The sequence below is a fragment of the Lithobates pipiens genome, unplaced genomic scaffold, assembly GCF_037356315.1.
Source record: "Lithobates pipiens isolate NorthernLeopardFrog02 unplaced genomic scaffold, aLitPip1_a1.2 Scaffold_28, whole genome shotgun sequence".
In the NCBI taxonomy this organism is placed as follows: domain Eukaryota; kingdom Metazoa; phylum Chordata; class Amphibia; order Anura; family Ranidae; genus Lithobates; species Lithobates pipiens.
Genome location: NW_027507789.1, coordinates 226,012,683 through 226,038,432, shown reverse-complemented (window position 1 = coordinate 226,038,432; position 25,750 = coordinate 226,012,683). Strand labels below are relative to the sequence as shown.

The 25,750-nt window shown below is 48.0% G+C and overlaps 1 protein-coding gene across 1 annotated transcript in view; it reads left to right on the top strand.

The window, feature by feature from the left end:
• LOC143936206 (ATP-binding cassette sub-family A member 10-like) overlaps positions 1-25,750 on the top strand; it is a 95,215-nt gene that overhangs the window by 34,651 nt on the left and 34,814 nt on the right. Inside the window, exons 19-22 of the mRNA XM_077460615.1 lie at positions 84-203; positions 2,730-2,931; positions 4,859-5,025; positions 7,782-7,912. Of these exons, the coding sequence (XP_077316741.1) occupies positions 84-203; positions 2,730-2,931; positions 4,859-5,025; positions 7,782-7,912 (620 nt within the window). The remainder of the gene's footprint in view (positions 1-83; positions 204-2,729; positions 2,932-4,858; positions 5,026-7,781; positions 7,913-25,750) is intronic.

The following is a 25,750-nucleotide window of genomic DNA, read 5'->3' as shown; positions in this document are numbered from 1 at the left end:
AAACAGAAGGCTCAGACAAATATCGTGGTTCCTTTATAAAGTGTGATCCTCACCCGTGAAATGCTTTGAATTGTTTTCTGCAGCTCTGTTCTCTGACCTGGAGGAACGCGTTGGACGGGACATTGTGAGTTATGGCGTCTCTATCACCACACTGGACGACGTGTTCCTAAAACTGGAAGGAAAGGATGAGATTGAAAAAGGAGGTGAGCGACGTTTGGAGGTAAAAATATTATCTCTCATATAAAAGTAAAAAAACACGAGGTTTTTTTTTGGTGATGGTCTTCAGGCTTTGAGGGATTTCTCTTGGTTTTGATGGGTCACGAAGCAACTATTCTACTTTAAAGACTTTTTATGACCAGGCCACTTTTTGCGATTCGGCACTGCGTCACTTTAACTGGCAATTGCGCGGTCGTGCGACGTGGCTCCCAAACAAAATTGCTTTTTTCCCCACAAATTAGAGCTTTCTTTTGGTGGTATTTGATCACCGCTGCGGTTTTTATTGTTTGCGCTATAAACAAAAATAGAGCGACAATTTTTAAAAAAACGCATTATTTTTTACTTTTTGTTATAATAAATATCCCCCAAAAATATATAAAAAAAACATTTTTTTCCTCAGTTTAGGCCGATACGTATTCTTCTACATATTTTTGTTGTGACTGCGACATTATGGGGGACCCATCGGACATTTTTGACACATTTTTGGGACCATTGTCATTTATACAGCAATCACTGCTATATAAATGCAGTAATTCCTGTGTAAATGACACTGGCAGTGAAGGAGTTAACCAGGGGGTGGCAGTGTAGAAGATAAGTGTTCCTAGGGGTGTGTTACTAACTGTGGGGGGTTGGGCTTTCATTTAGTGAACACTGATCTCTGTTCCAATCACATGGAGCAGAGATCAGCGTCACTTGTTGCTAGGCAGAACGGGGAGATGCTGTTTACAACGGCATCTCCCCGTTCAGCCGCCCCGTGAGATGATCGCGGGTATGCCCGCGGTGATCAAGTCTGCGGGACCCGAGACCGGACTCACAGGGGTCCCGGCGATGCGCTCGCGATGGCAGGGCGGCATTAAAGATTGGACGTACCTGTACGCCAATATGCCTGCCCGTGCCATTCTGCCGACGTACATCGGCGTGTGCTGGTCGGGAGCTGGTTAATGCTGGGATAATTTTCTCTGTTTTTTTTATCTTTGCATCATTTTATAATTTACATAAATTCATTTAGTTACATTTGTTTCATTCGTTTAATTTGTTTTCAGGATTCGTTGTGTTTATTCGTTTTCGATTCGTTTCGAAGAGTTTTCGCATCAATTTTGAATAGTTTTTAAATTTGAAACGTTTTCGAATTCGAATAGTTTTGAAATTCAAATCGTTTTCGTATTTCCAAAAAGAATAAAATAGAATAGAAAATAAAGGAATGGAATAGAGAAAAAAAATATTGTTTTTTTCTATTCCTTTATTTTCTATTTTATTTTATTCTCTTTGGAAATTGGAAAACTATTCGAATTCAAAAAGTATTCAAAAACGTTTCGAATTCTAATGACATTATTTTGGATTCATTTAAATTCAATACTATTCTAATTCAGAAATTTCAATACATCCAAATTTCCAAATAATGAAAATTCATCCAAATTTTAATTCGGAACAAAACGAAATGCACATGTCTAGTAATAATAAAAATCCAGAAGGTAAAAAAAATGTGACATCCAAAAACAACCTTTACAAAGTCCCAAAGGGTGAAAAACCATATAGAATCAAGAAAAAGTCCCTTTGCAATCCATATATTATCACAAGAGTCCCCCCCCCCCACTCCAACTTCATGTGCATCCATCATCAAGTGACACCGTTTTAGGGAGCCTCTTACCAGATAATGTGGACCATTTGTACGCAAATGGTCAAAACACTTGATTATATCCTTTAGCCACGATCCTCCAAGGTGCAGGGCATGTCTTTCATTTGGGATTTCTCCACCGGCATTAGGGGTTTGCCAAAAGGTAAAAGTTAGCCGGTTCCCCAAAGACATAATCTCTCTGATGAAATGCGTTGAGGCGTGGCAACGTGACATCATCACGCTTGCCTGCTGGCCAGAGTCTGGAGCTCAGTACAATTAATTCAGCCTGCTGCTTTGAAAGGTTCCTCCATCCCTAACTCGTCCAACAAAGTTGGGAGCATGAAATTGTCCAAGTGTCTTGGTATGCTGACGTCTTAAGAGTTCCCTTCACTGAAATTAAGGGGCCAAGTCCAACCCCTGAAAAACAACCCCCCACACCATAATCCCCCCTCCACAAAATGATTTAGACCAGTGCACAAACAAGATCCATAAAGTAATGGATGAGCAAGTTTGTGGTTAAGGAACTTGACTTGAGTCCTGACCTCAACCTGATAGAACAGCTTTGGGATGGATTAGAGCAGAGACTGCAAGTCAGGCCTTCTCATCCAACTTCAGTGCCTGCCCTCACAAATGCGCTTCTGGAAGAATGGTCAAACATTCCCATAGACACAGTCCTAAACCTTGTGAAAAGCCTTCCCAGAAGAGTTGAAGCTGTTATAGCTGAAAAAGGTGGGTCAACTCAATATTGAACCCCACAAACTAAGTCTGGGATGCCATTAAAGTTCATGTGCGTGTAAAGACAGGCGTCCCAATACATTTGGTAATATAGTGTGTATATATTATTATAACAACATACAGTAGGATAACACATTGCACTTTACTTTCTTGACTCTGTCAGATTACGGTGTTTTTGCTCGCGAACAAAATGAAGAAGAGGACCGGGATCACTTCTCCTCAGAGCCGGAGGATTCAACCCTTCTGATGTCAGACTCCGGTACACCCTCTATTGGTGGAATGGCGCTGTGGAGACAGCAGGTGTTGGCCGTGGCAAGGATCCGATACTTGAAGCTTATCCGTAGCACGCAAATTTTGCTGTCTATGTACGTACAGTAGGTGATGCAATTGGGCTCTGACCACATCTGATGTTGCCGGGGTTGATTAGACTGAATTAATGTGACAAAGCTATACTAGTGGTCCCTGCACTTATACACTTAGCCGTCTGCAGTTAGTCTTCATTATTATTTTCTACATTTAATATGAGAGGTGTGTAGAGGCTCTGGGGGGTGCATAGTTAGGATAAAGAGGTCCCGAAACATGAATAGTTATGACACGGAAGTCCTAGGACATAAAGTTCAAACAAGAAGATTCTGGAGCATTAATAAATAGGACATGGTGGTGCCGGGGCATATAGAATTAGGACAAGGAGATCTTGAGTTGTGCATAGCTAGGGCACAGAATTCCTGGGTTGTGCATAGTTGGGACAGGGAGCACCTAGGGTGTTCATATTAAGGACATGGAGGTCCTGTGGGGTGCATAGTTAGCACAAGGAACTTCTGGAGCATGTGTTGCTGGGACATGTATTGTTAGAGCTTGAGGCGTGCTTAGTTAGGAACAGGGCCGGGACAAGGGGTGGGCAGGAGGGGTGGCTGCCCCTGGTGCAACGGTTTATTGCAGGGGTAGGGGGCACCCTGACCCTAACCCTAAGGGAAAGGGGGGGGCACAGTTTGGCATCTTTGCCCTGGGTGCTGGATGACCTTGTCCCGGCACTGGTTAGGAAACAGAGATCTTGAGGTCCTGGGACATGCATATTTGGAACATGGAGGTTATAGGGTGTTCATTGTTAAGACCTGGAGATCTTGAGGTGTACAAAGTTAGGAATTGGAAATCCTGGGGTGGGCATAATTGGGACATGAAGGTTATAGGGTGTTCATTGTTAAGACATGGGGATCTTGAGGTGCACCTAGTTAGGAATTGGAAATCCTGGGGTGTGCATAATTGGGACATTGAACACCCAATAACCTCGATGTCCCAATTATGCACACCCCAGGATTTCCATGTCCAAACTATGTACACCTCAAGATCCCCATGTCTTACATTGAACACCCAATAACCTCCATTTAAGACATGGGAATCTTGAGGTGTACATAGTTTGGACATGGAAATCCAGGGGTGTGCATAGTTGGGACATGAAGGTTATAGGGTGTTCATTGTTAAGACATGGAGATCTTGAGGTGCACCTAGTTAGGAATTGGAAATCCTGGGGTGTGCATAATTGGGACATGGAGGTTATTGGGTGTTCAATGTAAGACATGGGGATCTTGAGGTGTACATAGTTTGGACATGGAAATCCAGGGGTGGGCATAGTTGGGACATGAAGGTTATAGGGTGTTCATTGTTAAGACATGGAGATCTTGAGGTGCACATAGTTAGGACTCGCAAATCCTGGGGTGTGCATAGTTGGGGCATGAAGGTTATGGGGTGTTTGTTTTAAGGACATTGAAGTCTTGGGCAATACATAGTTAGCACAAGGAGGTTCTAGGGCCTGTATAGCTGTGACATGGTGGTGCTGTATATAGGTAGAACTTGAGGTGTGCATTGTAAAGACATGGAAATCTGGAGGGGTACATACATTAGTTAGGACATGGAGATCCTTTGGAGTACATAGTCGGGACACAGAGGTTCGAAGGTTTGCATATTTAGGACAATTAAAGAACTGGAAGCCTTGGCCAATGTGGAGCTAGCGCAAGAAGTTTGTGGAGCGTGCATATGTGGGATATGGTGGTGTTGGGACATGTATAGTTAGAACTTGAGGCATGCATAGCTAGCACAAAGAGATTCATCATGGGTGGGCACAGTTAGAACATGGTGCTTTTGGTTTTTTCATATTAAAAATATACCTGTTAAGCAATATGCCCTTCAGATTAGTGGAGTTGATAAATTGGGAGTGCAGGGAAAATAAAAGAAGAGGAGACTTCCATGCATGTTACACCCCTCACCATGTATGAACTTAACATGTTTTATTTTCAGACTTGTTCTGCTGGCTCTCTTCATCCTTCCTATAGTCACCTCCATCATACTGACAAGAGTTGCTCACACTGTCCAACCCTGGGAGATGACCCCTCACCTTTATTTCCAGAGACCCGGAGAACCGGAGCACAAATTTTACACCAAACTTCTTCTCAACAACAACACCGGTAAAATAAAACGGAAATACTGCCCCGGGTCCCAGTCCTTCAGTAGCAGCAAAAGAAGGGAAGGCGTTGAGATTGGGGAGCTCAGGTAGATGGTAGACATGTGCATTTAGTTTTGTTCCGAATCGAAATTCGGATGAATTTTCATTATTCGGACATTCGGATGCATCCGAATAACCGAATTACAATTCTAACAAATTTAAACGAAATTCAAATCAAATTCGAAAAATGACATTTTGTGACCCGAATTTGTGGCCACGTATCTCGGGGTCACTTATAGCTAGAAACACCAAATTAGGTATACAAACACAATAGACCTAGCACTACAACATCTCCAAATTTGGGGTTTCTAGCACCAAGTGACCCTGAGATACATGGCCCTAAAGTCGGGTCACAAAATATTTTCGAATCCGGTTGAAATAGTTTCCAATGCAGTTGAAATATTTTCGCATTTGGTTGAAATATTTTCGAATGCGACCGATTTTTTCGAATTCAGTAGAAAACTAAATGAAATCCAAAAACGAATTTAACGAATATAACTAAACGAAATTAATTAATTAACGAATTTAAACGAAACGAAACTAAACAATTTTTTTCCTTTTGCACATGTCTAGTAGATGGTTCAGAGAAACATACAATATCTCTGAATCGCCGCGAGGGAAAACAGTACCGGGATGTAAGGAATGTATTTATCTCTTTTCATCACCACTTGCTCTATCTCCAAAAATGAAGCTGTCTGTAGACACGTATATTACAGCTTCGTTTTCTGCCTATTCCAGCTCTGGGTGGCAGGGCCGGGACAAAGGGTAGGCAGGAGGGGCAGCTGCCCTGGGCACTGTGGTATCATGGGCGGTGGGGGGGGGCACCACAAGGAAATAGGGGGGGGGATTTGTGTTGGAAAGGGGGATTTGGGGGGCAGCAGGGAGTTATGCCGCGTACACACGACCGGACTTTTCAAGGGACTAGGTCCGACAGACTTTCGACGGAGTTCTGACAGAGTTCTGACGGACTTTCTGATTGAGCGGACTTGGCCACACACAATCACACCAAAGTCCGACGGATTCGAACGTGATGACGTACGACCGGACTAGAATTAGGAAGTTCATAGCCAGTAGCCAATAGCTGCCCTAGCGTCGGTTTTTGTCCGTCGGACCAGCACACACACACGAGCGGATTTCTCGGTAGGAACTGGGTCCGGCGGAGTTCCGGTGGAAAAATTTGAAACATGTTCCATTTCTAAAGTCTGTCGGATTTTTGCAAATCAAAAGTCCGCTGCAGCCCCACACACCATCGAATGGTCTGCCGGAATTGTTCCGTCGGACCTTTAAAGTCGAAAAGTGTGCTCGTGTGTACGGGGCATAAGTATTGTTCTAGGAGGGGAAATTTGGGGGGGTATGCTACAATTTAGGGGGAGAAGGAATGGAGGAAGAAGATTTGTGCTAGGAAGGATTGATTGATTGGGGCGCTTTGTGCTGGAGGGGGGGGGGGGGGTTTGCAGTGGGGTTATTGGGAGGGGTAATCTTAGGGGTAGATAATTTGTGCTAGGAGGAGTGATTTTTATTGGGGGGGGGGGGATTTGGGAGGTGGGGGGTAAGATTTGTGCTGGGAGGGGGGATTTCAGCAGGGTAACAGATTTGCACTGGGAGGAGGGGGAATTTATGCTTGGGGGGGGTGAAAAAGATTAGTGCTCAGTTTTTTTTTGGGGGGGGGGGATTTTTGATGTTTTATAATGCTCATACACCTTGGGGGCGGGGGGTGCAGTTTGGCATGTTTGCCCCGGGCTCTGGATGACCTTGTCCCGGCACTGCTGGGTGGTGATAACCAAGAATAGGGAAGAAGATAACCATAGGATAGACTGTTCCTAGGAGATCGCTTGACATGGAAATGTAAGCTTAAAGCGGGAGTCCGCCGGGACTCCGCGTTTTTTTTTTTTTAAAAAGCCACCCGCTACAAATACTGCAGCTGCTGACTTTTAAAATAGTGCCACTTACCCGCCCAGCGCGCCCACGATGTCGGCACCCGAAGCCGATCTCTAGATCGTCTCTCGGGTCCCGCCGCCGCCATCTTGGGTATGGGAATCAGGAAATGGAGCCTTTCGGCTTCATTTCCCGGTTCCCTACTGCACATGCGCAAGTTGCTCTGCGCAATAAGGACGGTCCCCGCTGTCTCTGGGATCTGTGTGTTTCCCAGCAGGCAGCGGGGCACTTGCGGAAAGGGGCGGGCACTTGCGGAAAGGGGCGTAATCTACGCCCCTTTCCGCAGAGAGCTATCCCGGAAGTGGGTGAGGATACCTGTACTGTACAGGTATCTGCACCCCTTCACCCCTGAAAGGTGCCAATTGTGGCGCCGGAGGGGGGGAGGGTTCCGATGAGCGGAAGGTCCACTTTAGGGTGGACCTCCGCTTTAACCAAGTAGTGAACTGCTGCCTAGACAGCAACTTGTTTTTTTTGTTTTGGTAGAGAGGACAACTCAAAATGAACAGGCTGCATGCAGACTGCTCCGAGAAGAGCTCACTGATGCCCTCTGTCGTCAGCATCGAGTTTCTATTGTGTTTCTTTATTATTGTCCTATGGCAAGTCTAGCATGACACGAGTCCAATGACAGATGGGTGGGAGTGCTCTATGAGGCCGCTCACTAGTGAGTGGAACTCGTATCTCTGGCTGCGAAGTCTCCTCACCGATATCATGAGCGTTCAAATGTATCACTCCCAGCAGAATCCGTCCATCATCCTAACATACAGTACTGTCTTCCCTGTATAGGTGTCCCCATCGACAGCTTCCTTCATGGTGTCACGGCTCAGGATATTGCTGTGGATGTTGTGGACGGTCCGTATGACATGGACAACACTACGGCCTACAATGGAGCTATAGAGGTCACCGGTGGTGATAAGGCAAGGCAACCTTCTCTCCCTTGTTAGGGCCGAGTTTATTAGAACGTTTTTCACTTTTTAGAAGGCCAACTAAATTCTCCCGACTCTCCGTGCCAGAAGAGCTTACACTCTAATCTACACACTATTATTATTATATATTTATATAGCTCTGACATATACAGTGCCTTGAAAAAGTATTCATACCCATTGACATTTTCCGCAGTTTGTCATGTTACAACCAAAAACGGAAATTGGGATATTTTATGTGATGGGCCAACACAAAGTGACACATAATTGTGAAGTGGAAGGAAAATGATAAATGGTTTTCAAAATTTTTACAAATAAATCTGTGAAAAGTGTAGGAAGGCATTTGTATAGCGCCCCCCGGAGTCAATACTTTGTAGAACCCCCTTTCACTGCAGTTTCAGCTACAAGTCTTTTGGGGGATGTCTCTACCAGCTCTGCCAGATTGGATGGAGAGTAAAGTTTTTCAATAACTTCAAACTTCTCCACAACTTTATCCCTGACCTGTCTGGTGTGTTCCTTGTGCCTTCTTGATGCTGTTTGTTCACCAAGGTTCTCCAACAAACCTCTGATGGCTTCACAGAACAGCTGCATTTATACTGAAATTAAATTACACACAGGTGGACTCTCTTTACTAGTTAGGTGACTTCTGACGGCAATTGGTGCCACTAGATTTTAGTTATGGGTATCAGAGTAAAGGGGGCGCCATACAAATGCACGCCACAGTTTTTACAGATTTATACGTTAAAAAAAATTAAAAACAATTTATTATTTTCCTTCCACTTCACAAATATGTGTCAGTCTTTGTATGTATTTGTCTCCATCCATCTTCCCATCAACTCTGACCAGCTTCCCTGTCCCTGCTGAAGAAAACCATCCCCACCACATGATGCTGCCACCACCATGTCTCACAGTGGGGATGGTGTGTTCAGGGGGATGGGCGGTGTTAGTTTTCCCCACACATAGCGTTTTACTTTTAGGCCATAAAGTAGAATTTTGGTCTCCTCTGACCAGATCACCTTCTTCCACATGTTTGCTGCCCCCTCCCCCACATGGCTTCTCACAAACTACAAACAGGACTTCTTATGACTTTCTTTCTCCAATGTCTTTCTTCTTGTCACTCTTCCATAAAGGGCAGATTTGTGGAGAGACGACTAATAGTTGTCCTGTGGACAGATTCTCCCCCCTGAGCTGTGGATCTCTGCAGCTCCTCCAGAGTCACCATGGACCTCTTGGCTCTTCTCTGATGAATGCTCTCCTTGCCCGGCTGGGTCAGTTTAGGTGGACGGCCATGTCTTGGTAGGTTTTCAGTTGTGCCATACTCTTTCCATTTTCCGATGATGGATTGAACAGAGCTCTGTGAGATGTTCAAAGCTTGGGAGATTTTATTATAACCCAACCCTGCTTTATACTTCTCCACAACTTTATCCCTGACCTGTCTGGTGTGTTCCTTGGCCTTCATGATGCTGTTTGTTCACTAAGGTTCTCTAACAAACCTCTGAGGTCTTCACAGAACAGCTGTATTTATACTGAGGTTAAATGACACACAGGTGGACTCTATTTACTAATTAGATGACTTCTGATAGCAATTGGTTCCACTAGATTTAAGTTAGGGGTATCAGAGTAAAGGGGGCTGAATACAAATACCCCTTCCCCCCCCCCACACACTTTTCACATATTTATTTGTATCATTTATCATTTTCCTTCCACTTCACAATTATGTGTCACTTTGTGTTGGTCCATCACATAAAATTCCAATAAAATACATTTGAGTTTTCGGATGTAACATGTCAACATGTGGAAAATTTCAAGGGGTATGAATACTTTTTCAAGGCACTGTATATAGCTCTGACATATACCGCAGTGCTGTACAGAGAACACTGAGCCAATCACATCATTGTCTGTGCAGAGGAGCTTACACTCTAATGTTCCCTCCACCCCCAGTCACACACAATTTTTATTATTAGACATTTTTATAGCTCTGACATACACCAGAGTGCTATACAGAGTCAGTTACATCAGTCTCTGCAGAGGGGGGCATTAGAGTGTAAGCTCCTCTGGTACAGTCACAAACTATTATTATTATTATACATTTATATATCTCTGACATATATCGCAGTGCTGTACAGAGATCACTGAGCAAGTCACATCAGTCTCTGCACCAGAGGAGCTTCTCCACCAGGTGGTGCTGTTCTACAGGGTGCTGTTGGCTCATTCTGCTTTGGTCTCAGCTGGGAGAAGCAGCAAGCCTAGGGCCTCTCCTGCAGGCTTTTCCCAGGCAAGCATGGACAATGCTGGGCAAGACCAAGGTGGAGGTTCTCCAGAGGCACTGAGGCCTACACCATGTGCTCAAGCTGCTGTGGATCCTGAGCCTGTCCCTATGCAAGGGGAGTCCTTACCAATCTTCCAGGATAGAGCGGTGAACACACTTTGGCACATTACTAAGGAGGAACAGAAGCTTGCTGTCATGAAAGACTATTTCAGGAAAAAGAAGTCCCTGCATAGTAAGTCTGGGAGCAGTAAAAGGGAAGTATCCAAGCTGAAGTCTCTGGAGGAGGACCTGAAAATGCAGGAGAAGTTGGTCGCCTCTCTGAAGTGAAGCAGCAGTGTGTTCAAGGAGAAGTATGAGAATGAGGTGAGATTCCAACAGATGAAGGAGAGTACCTGTGCCAGTACCAGCCAGAGGGTGGATACCACAGCAATGGCAACAGTATGGATGGGGGTTAAGGAAGTGGCTTCACATGGTGGCCCCAGGATCTGTTGCACTTGAGTCAGTATCTGCCCTCCTCCCTCTCCAGCAGCCTGGGTCATCTCAGGAGGAGGTTGAGGAAAATGGCAGCCATTACAGAAATGTAATCTCCCTTGAGTGGCACCGACTCATCAGATGAAGATCTTGGTAAAGGAGTGCTTGCTGAAAATCTCTCACTGTGTGAAGGACTTTCCTGAGATTGCTGCTACAAAGAAAGAAATTGCACCTGCCAACAGATCCTTGCAAACAACAGGGAATGCAGGAGGAGATGGTGTGTATCCAGAGAGAGAAGTTTCTGCTGGCTGCGAGCAGGAGTCCCACATGGACACTAAGACTGCAGAGCAGGAATGTCGCATGAACATTGAAACTGCAGAGCAGAAGGGCCGTATGAATGCTGAAACAGCTGGTGTTTTTTTTTCTAAATGGAAGACTTTACTTGATGACTGAAGTGGATTTATATACGTTATTATCAACCAATCATTTCATAGAACATGGGAGTGATTTAATACAGGGGTGTACATTTCATATCATTACATATCATCAATACTCAAATGCCCAACCCCTTAACCACTTGCCGCCCGCCCTATAGGCAATTGACGGTGGCAAAGTGGTTGCATAATCCTGATCGGATGAAATATAACGTGATCAGGATTATGAGCCGGGGGCGCGCATCGCGGTGATCGTTGTTGCGGTGTGTCAGTCTGACACCCGGCAACTACGATCTCGGTAAAGAGTCTCCGACGGAGACTCTTTACCGCGTGATCAGCCGTGTCCAATCACGGCTGATCACAGTGTAAATAGGAAGAGCCGTGATCGGCTTTTCCTCACTCGCGTCTGTCAGATGCGAGTAGAAGAGAGCTGATCGGCTGCTCCTCTGACAGGGGGGGTCTGTGCTGATCTATTATCAGCACAGCCCCCCCCCGAGGATGCCCACACTGGACCACCAGGGATGCCACCAGACCACCAGGGATGCCCAGCAAAAGGTAATGCTCCCTAGACCACCAGGGATGCCAGTCAGTGCCACAATGGATGCCAATCAGTGCCCATAATGGATGCCAATCAGTGCCCACAATGGGTATCACTGATTGGCATGCATTATTGTTTGGCACTGATTGGCATCCATTAGTACAGTATAACATAATACAATGCCGCCTATCAGTGCCCACCCATGCCCATCTGTGCCGCCTATCCATGCCCATCTGTGCCGCCTATCCATGCCCATCTGTGCCGCCCACCCATGCCAATCCGTGCCAGCTATCAGTGCCAATTTGCGCCACCTATCAGTGCCCATCCGTGTCGCCCATCAGTGCCATCCATCAGTGCCATCTATCGGTGCCACATATCAGTGTCCATCAATGCCACCTCATCAGTGCCACTTCATTGGTGCCACATCATTGGTGCCCATCAGTGCCGCCTTATCAGTGCCCATCAGTGTAGCCCCATCAGTGCCCATCAGTGAAGGAGAAAACATACTTATTTACAAAGATTTGAAACTGAAACAAAAAAAAATATATTTTTTTTGGGTACAGTGTGGCACGACCGTGCAATTGTCATTCAAAGTGCGACAGCGCTGAAAGCTCAAAATTGGCCTGGGCAGGAAGGTGTTTAAGTGCCCCCGGTATTGAAGTGGTTAAACATGGCTGGCATAAGCAACCATAGTAACCATGCCATCTGCTTCCATGACTCGTAGCCATGCCTTCGGTGTTCCCCTTTACACAGGAAGACATCCCAGACAACTCTTACCACAAAAGCTTTATATAGAAAGGTGCAGAGCATGAATGCTGCTGTAAGCTATATTTTCTTATATGTGAGCCTAGCAAAAAACTGTTGCAGTCTGTGAATATAGAACTGAAATGAACTAGCAGATTAACCCAAGTTAATCTTATATGAATTTATAAAGATGGAGTCACTCCGGTTCAGTAATATTACTACAATGACGAGACTGCTGGTAACTGTGGTACTTCTGGGACTATGGTGAGTGGGACTGTTGTGCTAGAGGGGAGGAGGGAGGATCAGGTGGGGGGTAATTTACCAAACCAGATTTTAGAGGTTCCTACACAGCCAGTTAACATGTCATCTGTCCCAGTTAGGAGTTATGCTAAGGCTGCGTCGGGACAAAGTCATGTTACTGCTGGAAGGGAGCCAGTTGTGTGACTTTCACCTAACGCACCTTCCTCTATTAAACGCAAGCGTGTGGTACAGCTCAGGTGGGAAGGAGGAGGTATTCCACCTAAGATGTTGTGCGACTTCCACCTAACGCACCTTCCTCCATTAAGCCCAGGAATGTGGTACAGCTCAGGTGGGAATGAGGAGATATTAAAGCGGGAGTTCCACCATTTTTTTTTCTTTAAAGCCAGCAGCTACAAATACCGCAGCTGCTGACTTTTAAAATAAGGAAACTTACCCGCCCAGCGAGCCCCGCGATATCGGCACCCGAAGCCGATCTCTCAATCGTCTCTCGGGTGCTGCCGCCGCCATCTTGGCTATGGGAATCAGGAAGTGGAGCCTTGCGGCTTCATTTCCCGGTTCCCTACTGCGCATGCGCGAGTCGCGCTGCGCAATAAGGATGGTCCCCGCTGTCTCTGGGATCCGTGTGTTTCCCAGCAGACAGCGGGGGACCTGCGGAAAGGGGCGTAGATTCTGCGGAAAGGGGCGTAGATTCTAAAGATATCTATGCCGGAAGTGGGTGCAGATACCTGTACTGTACAGGTATCTGCACCCCCCTCCCCCCTGAAAGGTGCCAATTGTGGCGCCGGAGGGGGGGGGTTCCAATGAGCGGAAGCTCCACTTTAGGGTGGACCTCCGCTTTAACCACTTCAATACAGGGCACTTATACACCTTCCTGCCCAGACCAATTTTGTCGCACTTTGAATGACAATTGCGCGGTCGTGCTACATTGTACCCAAACTACATTTTTATCATTTTGTTCCCACAAATAGAGCTTTCTTTTGGTGGTATTTGATCACCTCTGGGATTTTTATTTTCTGCTAAACAAATAAAAAAAGACAGAAAATCTTGAAAAAAAAAAACATGTTTTTTTTTGTTTCAGTTACAAAACTTTGTAAATAAGTAAGTTTTCTCCTTCACTGATGGGCACTGACAGGGCTGCAGTGATGGGCACTGATAAGGCGGCACCAATGAAGTGGCACTGATAGACGGCACTGATAGGTGGCACTGATATGCGACACAGATAGACACTGATAGGTGGCACGGATTGTCATGGATAGGTGGCATGGATTGGCATGGATGGGCGGCATGGATAGGTGGCACAAATGGGCATGGATAGGCGGCACGGATGGGCATGGAGAGGCGGCACGGATGGGCATGGAGAGGCGGCACGGATGGGCATGGCTAGGCGGCATGGATGGGCACTGATAGGCGGCTAGGATGGGCACTGATAGGCGGCATGGATGGGCACTGATAGGCGGCATTGTAATTTAAAGTATTGTAGGGATGGATGCCAATCAGTGCCAAACAATAATACATGCCAATCAGTGATGCCCATTGTGGGCACTAATTGGCATCCATTATGGGCACTGATTGGCATTCATTATGGGCACTGGCTGGCATCCCTGGTGGTCTAGGGGGACATGCCTGGTGCTGGGCATCCCCTGGTGGTCTGGTGGCGTCCCTGGTGGTCCAGTGTCGGCATCCTCGGGGGGGGGGGGGGGCTGTGCTGATAATCGACCAGCACAGATCCCCCTGTCAGAGGAGCAGCCGATCGGCTCTCCTCTACTTGCGTCTGACACACGCGAGTGAGGAAAAGCCGATCACCGGCTCTTCCCATTTACACTGTGATCAGCCGTGATTGGACATGGCTGATCACATGGTAAAGAGTCTCCTTCGGAGACTTTTTACCGAGATCGTAGTTGCGGGGTGTCAGACTGACATATGACGTCATATGACGTCCGGTCAGGATATTAAAACCACTTTGCCACCGTCATATTGCTATATGGCGGGCGGCAAGTGGTTAAACCTCTCAGGAGGGTGGTTGTGGATAGGATCCCAGCCATGGGCAGAGGGTATATATTTATGCTCTTATCACTGCGGCAGGTTCCTATGAATATGATTTGTAATTTGTGCGTCCATAGTCACTGGATCTGTTTTGGGAGCGGTATGAGCATGTATATGGGGGCCAGACGGAGTGGTAGTGGCTTGTCCTCAAAGTTGTTTCATGACAGCCCTTGATAAAAAATGTGACTAGCCTGACAAGGAATGAGTCTTTACCCCTCCGAGGATTTATGGGTCTGGTTGAGGAGGTTTGGTGAAACTTTGTGCCTCCTAAAAAAGATTATGGATGATAGAGGAATCTGGACGGGTGGGTGGTCGGTGTCAATGAGGTTAAGTGTGTGTGAGAATGTGGTCCAGCATTTGCCCTCCTCGGCCTTTATTGCTAGAGATAGGATTACCATCTTCTACCCTCACCAACCTAAGCTGTGGCATAAATGTGGAGCCAAGGGACATTTCTCCTCTTCCTGTCCAGAACAGAAGTGCTCTTTGTGGGGCATCTGGCAAAGGAATGTAGGATAATTAAATGTAACCTATGTGATAAGGTTGGTCACCCTTATAGCCGGTGCCCTGAGGCTTTGCACAATAAGTCACAGCTAGTGGAGGAATTCTTCCGTTTGGATAGAGAAGAATCTGGGTCAGGGATGGACTGGGACAGAAATTTGGCCCTGGACTTCATCCAGACCGGCCCACTTACATTTTGAGTGTCCCATCAGCACTCCCTTACATCAGAGTGGCCCACTGAGCCATTGGCCCACCGGGAAACTCCCGGTAGTTCCAATGGCCAGTACATGCCTGGTCTGGGTTGGTGGAGGTTGTACCAGGGAATCCTACTGTCTCTGTCCCGTCAGAATCCGTGTCTGTGAGGCCGTCTGTGGTGTCAGTGTGTCCCCCCCAGTTTGTGGTTCCCCAGTCAGTGTCAAAAAGTGTGGTTGTCAAGTCAGCACCTATTGTTTCTTCTAGTGTAGTGAAGGCAGTGGAGGGTGCTGGACCAGCGTGTATGGTTGTGCCCACCCCTCTTATTCGGCGTGGCAGAAGTGTGGCTGGGGGTCAGCAGAAACCGAGGGGTGGAGGGGGTGGGGGGGGTGTTGGATTGGGTGATGGTGGGGGTGGGGGGTGGGAAGGGAATGAGAGTGGCTGGTGCAGAATGTAAGGTGAACGATGTGGAAGTCAGGGTGAAATATGTGGGGGGGTGGGTTAATGGGAGGGGGGGTTGGAATCGGTGAGGGTGGAGGTATCAAATACGTTTGGGGTGTATTCTGAAGTGGAGGGTGAGGGTTCATCTGCTGAGAAGTCGGTGACTTCTATGGAGGAGGAATTGCAGAGAATAATAAAACATGTAGGGTCTCCGAGTAAGTGGGGAGGGGGGGGGGGAGAAACCTAAGAAGGGTGTATCTAAAGCATCTTGAGTTAAATCTCAAAATGTTTCTCAGCCTGGATTGTGTTTGAGTTGAGGTTTAGGGTTTGTAGTCTCCTTTTTTGTCATTAACCACTTGCCGCCCGCCCTATTACAAATAGACGGCGGCAAAGTGGTTTCCTAATCCTGACCGGACGTCATATGATGTCCTCAGGATTATGAGCCGCTGCGCGCCCCCGGGGGCGGGCATCGCGGCGATCGTTGTTGCGGGGTGTCAGTCTGAAACCCGGCAACTACGATCTCGGTAAAGAGTCTCCGACGGAGACTCTTTACCGCGTGATCAGTCGTGTCCAATCACGGCTGATCACAGTCTAAATGGGAAGAGCCGGTGATCAGCTTTTCCTCACTCGCGTCTGTCAGACGCGAGTAGAGGAGAGCCGATCGGCTGCTCCTCTGACAGGGGGGGGTCTGTGCTGATCGATTATCAGCACACCTCCCCCCCCCAGGATGCCCACACTTGACCACCAGGGACGCCACCAGACCACCAGGGAACAGGTAATCCTCCCTAGACCACCAGGGATGCCAATGGTCAGCACAATGGATGCCAATCAGTGCCCATAATGGATGCAATCAGTGCCCACAATGGGCATCACTGATTGGCATGCATTATTGTTTGGCACTGATTGGCATCCATTAGTACAGTATAACATAATACAATGCCGCCTATCAGTGCCCACCCATGCCCATCTGTGCCGCCTATCCATGCCCATCTGTGCCGCCCACCCATGCCAATCTGTGCCAGCTATCAGTGCCAATTTGTGCCACCTATCAGTGCCCATCCGTGTCGCCCATCAGTGCCATCCATCAGTGCCGTCTATCGGTGCCACATATCAGTGTCCATCAATGCCACCTCATCAGTGCCACTTCATTGGTGCCACATCATTGGTGCCCATCAGTGCCGCCTTATCAGTGCCCATCAGTGTAGCCCCATCAGTGCCCATCAGTGAAGGAGAAAACATACTTATTTACAAAGTTTTGAAACTGAAACAAAAAAAAACATATTTTTTTTTTCAAAATTTTCCGTATTTTTTTATTTGTAGCGCAAAAAATAAAAACCGTAGAGGTGATCAAATACCACCAAAAGTAAGCTCTATTTGTGGGAAAAAAATGATAAAAATTTCATTTGGGTACAGTGTAGCATGACCGCGCAATTGTCATTCAAAGTGCGACAGCGCTGAAAGCTCAAAATTGGTCTGGGCAGGAAGGTGTTTAAGTGCCCCCCCGGTATTGGAGTGGTTAACTGACATAAGCAACCATAGTAAACATGCCATCTGCTTCCATGACTCGTAGCCATGCCTTCGGTGTTCCCCTTTACACAGGAAGACATCCCAGACAACTCTTACCACAAAAGCTTTATATAGAAAGGTGCAGAGCATAAATGCTGCTGTAAGCTATATTTTCTTATATGTGAGCCTTGCAAAAAACTGTTGCAGTCTGTGAATATAGAACTTAAACTAACTAGCAGATTAACCCAAGTTAATCTTATATGAATTTATAAAGATGGAGTCACTCCGGTAGAGTCATATTACTACAATGACAAGACTGCTGGTAACTGTGGTACTTCTGGGACTATGGTGCTGGAGGGGAGGAGGGAGGATCAGGTGGGGGGTAATTTACCAAACCAGATTTTAGAGGTTCCTCCACAGCCAGCTACTGCTGGAAGGGAGCCAGTTGTGTGACTTTCACCTAACGCACCTTCCTCTATTAAACGCAGGCGTGTGGTACAGCTCAGGTGGGAAGAAGGAGGTATTCCACCTAAGATGTTGTGTGACTTTCACCTAACGCACCTTCCTCCATTAAGCCCAGGAATGTGGTACAGCTCAGGTGGGAATGAGGAGATATTAAAGCGGGAGTTCCGCCATTTTTTTTTTTTTAAAGCCAGCAGCTACAAATACCGCAGCTGCTGACTTTTAAAATAAGGACACTTACCCGCTCAGCGCGCCCGCGATGTCAGCACCCGAAGCCGATCTCTCGATCGTCTCTCGGGTGCTGCCGCCGCCATCTTGGCTATGGGAATCAGGAAGTGGAGCCTTGCGGCTTCATTTCCAGGTTCCCTACTGTCGCGCTGCGCAATAAGGATGGTCCCCGCTGTCTCTGGGATCCGTGTGTTTCCCAGCAGGCAGCGGGGGACCTGCGGAAAGGGGCGTAGATTCTGCGGAAAGGGGCGTAGATTCTAAAGATATCTATGCCGGAAGTGGGTGCAGATACCTGTACTGTACAGGTATCTGCACCCCCCTCCCCCCAAAAGGTGCCAATTGTGGCGCCGGAGGGGGGGGGGTTCCAATGAGCGGAAGCTCCACTTTAGGGTGGACCTCCGCTTTAACCACTTCAATACAGGGCACTTATACACCTTCCTGCCCAGACCAATTTTGTCGCACTTTGAATGACAATTGCGCGGTCGTGCTACATTATACCCAAACTACATTTTTATCATTTTGTTCCCACAAATAGAGCTTTCTTTTGGTGGTATTTGATCACCTCTGGGATTTTTATTTTCTGCTAAACAAATAAAAAAAGACAGAAAATCTTGAAAAGAAAAAAAACATGTTTTTTTTTTGTTTCAGTTACAAAACTTTGTAAATAAGTAAGTTTTCTCCTTCACTGATGGGCACTGACAGGGCTGCAGTGATGGGCACTGATAAGGCGGCACCAATGAAGTGGCACTGATAGACGGCACTGATATGCGACACAGATAGACACTGATAGGTGGCACGGATTGTCATGGATAGGTGGCATGGATTGGCATGGATGGGCGGCATGGATAGGTGGCACAAATGGCCATGGATAGGCGGCACGGATGGGCATGGAGAGGCGGCACGGATGGGCATGGCTAGGCGGCATGGATGGGCACTGATAGGCGGCTAGGATGGGCACTGATAGGCGGCATGGATGGGCACTGATAGGCGGCATTGTAATTTAAAGTATTGTAGGGATGGATGCCAATCAGTGCCAAACAATAATGCATGCCAATCAGTGATGCCCATTGTGGGCACTAATTGGCATCCATTATGGGCACTGATTGGCATTCATTATGGGCACTGGCTGGCATCCCTGGTGGTCTAGGGGGACATACCTGGTGCTGGGCATCCCCTGGTGGTCTGGTGGCATCCCTGGTGGTCCAGTGTCGGCATCCTGGGGGGGGGGGCTGTGCTGATAATCGACCAGCACAGACCCCCCCCTGTCAGAGGAGCAGCCGATCGGCTCTCCTCTACTTGAGTCTGACACACGCGAGTGAGGAAAAGCCGATCACCGGCTCTTCCCATTTACACTGTGATCAGCCGTGATTGGACATGGCTGATCACATGGTAAAGAGTCTCCGTCGGAGACTTTTTACCGAGATCGTAGTTGCGGGGTGTCAGACTGACATATGACGTCATATGACGTCCGGTCAGGATATTAAAACCACTTAGCCACCGTCATATTGCTATATGGCGGGCGGCAAGTGGTTAAACCTCTCAGGAGGGTGGTTGTGGATAGGATCCCAGCCATGGGCAGAGGGTATATATTTATGCTCTTATCAGTCCGGCAGGTTCCTATGAATATGATTTGTCATTTGTGCGTCCATAGTCACTGGATCTGTTTTGGGAGCGGTATGAGCATGTATATGGGGGCCAGACAGAGTGGTAGTGGCTTGTCCTCAAAGTTGTTTCATGACAGCCCTTGATAAAAAATGTGACTAGCCTGACAAGGAATGAGTCTTTACCCCTCCGAGGATTTATGGGTCTGGTTGAGGAGGTTTGGTGAAACTTTGTGCCTCCTAAAAAAGATTATGGATGATAGAGGAATCTGGACGGGTGGGTGGTCAGTGTCAATGAGGTTGAGTGTGTGTGAGAATGTGGTCCAGCATTTGCCCTCCTCGGCCTTTATTGGTAGAGATAGGATTACCATCTTCTACCCTGACCAACCTAAGCTGTGGCATAAATGTGGAGCCAAGGGACATTTCTCCTCTTCCTGTCCAGAACAGAAGTGCTCTTTGTGGGGCATCTGGCAAAGGAATGTAGGATCATTAAATGTAACCTATGTGATAAGGTTGGTCACCCTTATAGCCGGTGCCCTGAGGCTTTGCACAATAAGTCACAGCTAGTGGAGGAATTCTTCCGTTTGGATAGAGAAGAATCTGGGTCAGGGCTGGACTGGGACAGAAATTTGGCCCTGGACTTCATCCAGACCGGCCCACTTACATTTTGAGTGTCCCATCAGCACTCCCTTACATCAGAGTGGCCCACTGAGCCATTGGCCCACCGTGAAAACTCCGGGTAGTTCCAATGGCCAGTACATGCCTGGTCTGGGTTGGTGGAGGTTGTACCAGGGAATCCTACTGTCTCTGTCCCGTCAGAATCTGTGTCTGTGAGGCCGTCTGTGGTGTCAGTGTGTCCCCCCCAGTTTGTGGTTCCCCAGTCAGTGTCAAAAAGTGTGGTTGTCAAGTCTGTGTCAGCACCTATTGTTTCTTCTAGTGTAGTGAAGACAGTGGAGGGTGCTGGACCAGCGTGTATGGTTGTGCCAACCCCTCTTATTCGGCGTGGCAGAAGTGTGGCTGGGGGTCAGCAGAAACCGAGGAGTGGAGGGGGTGGGGGGGGGGGGTGTTGGATTGGGTGATGGTGGGGCTGGGGGGTGGGAAGGGAATGAGAGTGGCTGGTGCAGAATGTAAGGTGAACGATGTGGAAGTCAGGGTGAAATATGCGGGGGGGTGGGTTAATGGGAGGGGGGGTTGGAATCGGTGAGGGTGGAGGTATCAAATACGTTTGGGGTGTATTCTGAAGTGGAGGGTGAGGGTTCATCTGCTGAGAAGTCAGTGACTTCTATGGAGGAGGAATTGCAGAGAATAATAAAACATGTAGGGTCTCCGAGTAAGTGGGGAGGGGGGGGGGGAGAAATCTAAGAAGGGTGTATCTAAAGCATCTTGAGTTAAATCTCAAAATGTTTCTCAGCCTGGATTGTGTTTGAGTTGAGGTTTAGGGTTTGTAGTCTCTTTTTTTGTCATTAACCACTTGCCGCCCGCCCTATTACAAATAGACGGCGGCAAAGTGGTTTCATAATCCTGACCGGACGTCATATGACGTCCTCAGGATTATGAGCCACTGCGCGCCCCCGGGGGCACGCATCGCGGCGATCGTTGTTGCGGGGTGTCATTCTGACACCCGGCAACTACGATCTCGGTAAAGAGTCTCCGACGGAGACTCTTTACTGCGTGATCAGCCGTGTCCAATCACGGCTGATCACAGTGTACTGTAAATGGGAAGAGCCGGTGATCGGCTTTTCCTCACTCGCGTCTGTCAGACGCGAGTAGAGGAGAGCCGATCGGCTGCTCCTCTGACAGGGGGGGGTCTGTGCTGATCGATTATCAGCACACCTTCCCCCCCCCCCCGAGGATGCCCACACTGGACCACCAGGGAGGCCACCAGACCACCAGGGAACAGGTAATCCTCCCTAGACCACCAGGGATGCCAATCAGTGCCCATAATGGATGCCAATCAGTGCCCACAATGGGCATCACTGATTGGCATGCATTATTGTTTGGCACTGATTGGCATCCATTAGTACAGTATAACATAATACAATGCCGCCTATGAGTGCCCACCTGTGCCACCTATCAGTGCCCACCCATGCCCATCTGTGCCGCCTATCCATGCCCATCTGTGCCGCCTATCCATGCCCATCTGTGCCGCCCACCCATGCCAATCTGTGCCAGCTATCAGTGCCAATTTGTGCCACCTATTAGTGCCCATCCGTGTCGCCCATCAGTGCCATCCATCAGTGCCGTCTATCGGTGCCACATATCAGTGTCCATCAATGCCACCTCATCAGTGCCACTTCATTGGTGCCACATCATTGGTGCCCATCAGTGCCGCCTTATCAGTGCCCATCAGTGTAGCCCCATCAGTGCCCATCAGTGAAGGAGAAAACATACTTATTTACAAAGTTTTGAAACTGAAACAAAAAAAAACATTTTTTTTTTTTTCAAAATTTTCCGTATTTTTTTATTTGTAGCGCAAAAAATAAAAACCGTAGAGGTGATCAAATACCACCAAAAGAAAGCTCTATTTGTGGGAAAAAAATGATAAAAATTTCATTTGGGTACAGTGTAGCACGACCGCGCAATTGTCATTCAAAGTGCGACAGCGCTGAAAGCTCAAAATTGGTCTGGGCAGGAAGGTGTTTAAGTGCCCCCGGTATTGAAGTGGTTAAACATGGCTGACATAAGCAACCATAGTAAACATGCCATCTGCTTCCATGACTCGTAGCCATGCCTTCGGTGTTCCCCTTTACACAGGAAGACATCCCAGACAACTCTTACCACAAAAGCTTTATATAGAAAGGTGCAGAGCATAAATGCTGCTGTAAGCTATATTTTCTTATATGTGAGCCTTGCAAAAAACTGTTGAAGTCTGTGAATATAGAAATTAAACAAACTAGCAGATTAACCCAAGTTAATCTTATATGAATTTATAAAGATGGAGTCACTCCGGTAGAGTCATATTACTACAATGACAAGACTGCTGGTAACTGTGGTACTTCTGGGACTATGGTGCTGGAGGGGAGGAGGGAGGATCAGGTGGGGGGTAATTTACCAAACCAGATTTTAGAGGTTCCTCCACAGCCAGCTACTGCTGGAAGGGAGCCAGTTGTGTGACTTTCACCTAACGCACCTTCCTCTATTAAACGCAGGCGTGTGGTACAGCTCAGGTGGGAAGGAGGAGGTATTCCACCTAAGATGTTGTGCGACTTACACCTAACGCACCTTCCTCCATTAAGCCCAGGAATGTGGTACAGCTCAGGTGGGAATGAGGAGATATTAAAGCGGGAGTTCCGCCATTTTTTTTTTTTTTTTATAAAAGCCAGCAGCTACAAATACCGCAGCTGCTGACTTTTAAAATAAGGACACTTACCCGCCCAGCGCGCCCGCGATGTCTGCACCCGAAGCTGATCTCTCGATCGTCTCTCGGGTGCTGCCGCCGCCATCTTGGCTATGGGAATCAGGAAGTGGAGCCTTGCGGCTTCATTTCCAGGTTCCCTACTGCGCATGCGCGAGTCGCGCTGCGCAATAAGGATGGTCCCCGCTGTCTCTGGGATCCGTGTGTTTCCCAGCAGGTAGCGGGGGACCTGCGGAAAGGGGCGTAGATTCTGCGGAAAGGGGCGTCGATTCTAAAGATATCTATGCCGGAAGTGGGTGCAGATACCTGTACTGTACAGGTATCTGCACCCCCCTCCCCCCTGAAAGGTGCCAATTGTGGCGCCGGAGGGGGGGGGGGTTCCAATGAGCGGAAGCTCCACTTTAGGGTGGACCTCCGCTTTAACCACTTCAATACAGGGCACTTATACACCTTCCTGCACCGGACCAATTTTGACAATTGCGCGGTCGTGCTACATTGTACCCAAACTAAATTTTTATCATTTTGTTCCCACAAATAGAGCTTTCTTTTGGTGGTATTTGATCACCTCTGGGATTTTTATTTTCTGCTAAACAAATAAAAAAAGACAAAATCTTGAAAAAAAAAAAACATGTTTTTTTTTCTTTCGGTTACAAAACTTTGTAAATAAGTACGTTTTCTCCTTCACTGATGGGCACTGACAGGGCTGCAGTGATGGGCACTGATAAGGCGGCACCAATGAAGTGGCACTGAAAGACAGCACTGATAGGTGGCACTGATATGCGACACAGATAGACACTGATAGGTGGCACGGATTGTCATGGATAGGTGGCATGGATTGGCAGGGATGGGCGGCATGGATAGGTGGCAGAAATGGGCATGGATAGGCGGCATGGATGGGCATGGAGAGGCGGCACGGATGGGCATGGAGAGGCGGCACGGATGGGCATGGCTAGGCGGCATGGATGGGCATTGAGGCGGCTAGGATGGGCACTGATAGGCGGCATGGATGGGCACTGATAGGCGGCATTGTAATTTAAAGTATCGTAGGGATGGATGCCAATCAGTGCCAAACAATAATGCATGCCAATCAGTGATGCCCATTGTGGGCACTAATTGGCATCCATTATGGGCACTGATTGGCATTCATTATGGGCACTGGCTGGCATCCCTGGTGGTCTAGGGGGACATACCTGGTGCTGGGCATCCCCTGGTGGTCTGGTGGCGTCCCTGGCGGTCCAGTGTCGGCATCCTCGGGGGGGGGGGGCTGTGCTGATAATCGACCAGCACAGACCCCCCCTGTCAGAGGAGCAGCCGATCGGCTCTCCTCTACTTGCGTCTGACACACGCGAGTGAGGAAAAGCCGATCACCGGCTCTTCCCATTTACACTGTGATCAGCCGTGATTGGACATGGCTGATCACATGGTAAAGAGTCTCCGTCGGAGACTTTTTACCGAGATCGTAGTTGCGGGGGGTGTCAGACTGACATATGACGTCATATGACGTCCGGTCAGGATATTAAAACCACTTTGCCACCGTCATATTGCTATATGGCGGGCGGCAAGTGGTTAAACCTCTCAGGAGGGTGGTTGTGGATAGGATCCCAGCCATGGGCAGAGGGTATATATTTATGCTCTTATCAGTCCGGCAGGTTCCTATGAATATGATTTGTCATTTGTGCGTTCATAGTCACTGGATCTGTTTTGGGAGCGGTATGAGCATGTATATGGGGGCCAGACGGAGTGGAAGTGGCTTGTCCTCAAAGTTGTTTCATGACAGCCCTTGATAAAAAATGTGACTAGCCTGACAAGGAATGAGTCTTTACCCCTCCGAGGATTTATGGGTCTGGTTGAGGAGGTTTGGTGAAACTTTGTGCCTCCTAAAAAAGATTATGGATGATAGAGGAATCTGGACGGGTGGGGGGTCGGTGTCAATGAGGTTGAGTGTGTGTGAGAATGTGGTCCAGCATTTGCCCTCCTCGGCCTTTATTGGTAGAGATAGGATTACCATCTTCTACCCTGACCAACCTAAGCTGTGGCATAAATGTGGAGCCAAGGGACATTTCTCCTCTTCCTGTCCAGAACAGAAGTGCTCTTTGTGGGGCATCTGGCAAAGGAATGTAGGATCATTAAATGTAACCTATGTGATAAGGTTGGTCACCCTTATAGCCGGTGCCCTGAGGCTTTGCACAATAAGTCACAGCTAGTGGAGGAATTCTTCCGTTTGGATAGAGAAGAATCTGGGTCAGGGCTGGACTGGGACAGAAATTTGGCCCTGGACTTCATCCAGACCGGCCCACTTACATTTTGAGTGTCCCATCAGCACTCCCTTACATCAGAGTGGCCCACTGAGCCATTGGCCCACCGGGAAACTCCCGGTAGTTCCAATGGCCAGTACATGCCTGGTCTGGGTTGGTGGAGGTTGTACCAGGGAATCCTACTGTCTCTGTCCCGTCAGAATCTGTGTCTGTGAGGCCGTCTGTGGTGTCAGTGTGTCCCCCCAGTTTGTGGTTCCCCAGTCAGTGTCAAAAAGTGTGGTTGTCAAGTCTGTGTCAGCACCTATTGTTTCTTCTAGTGTAGTGAAGGCAGTGGAGGGTGCTGGACCAGCGTGTATGGTTGTGCCCACCCCTCTTATTCCAGCGTGGCAGAAGTGTGGCTGGGGGTCAGCAGAAACCGAGGGGTGGAGGGGGTGGGGGGGGTGTTGGATTGGGTGATGGTGGGGGTGGGGGGTGGGAAGGGAATGAGAGTGGCTGGTGCAGAATGTAAGGTGAACGATGTGGAAGTCAGGGTGA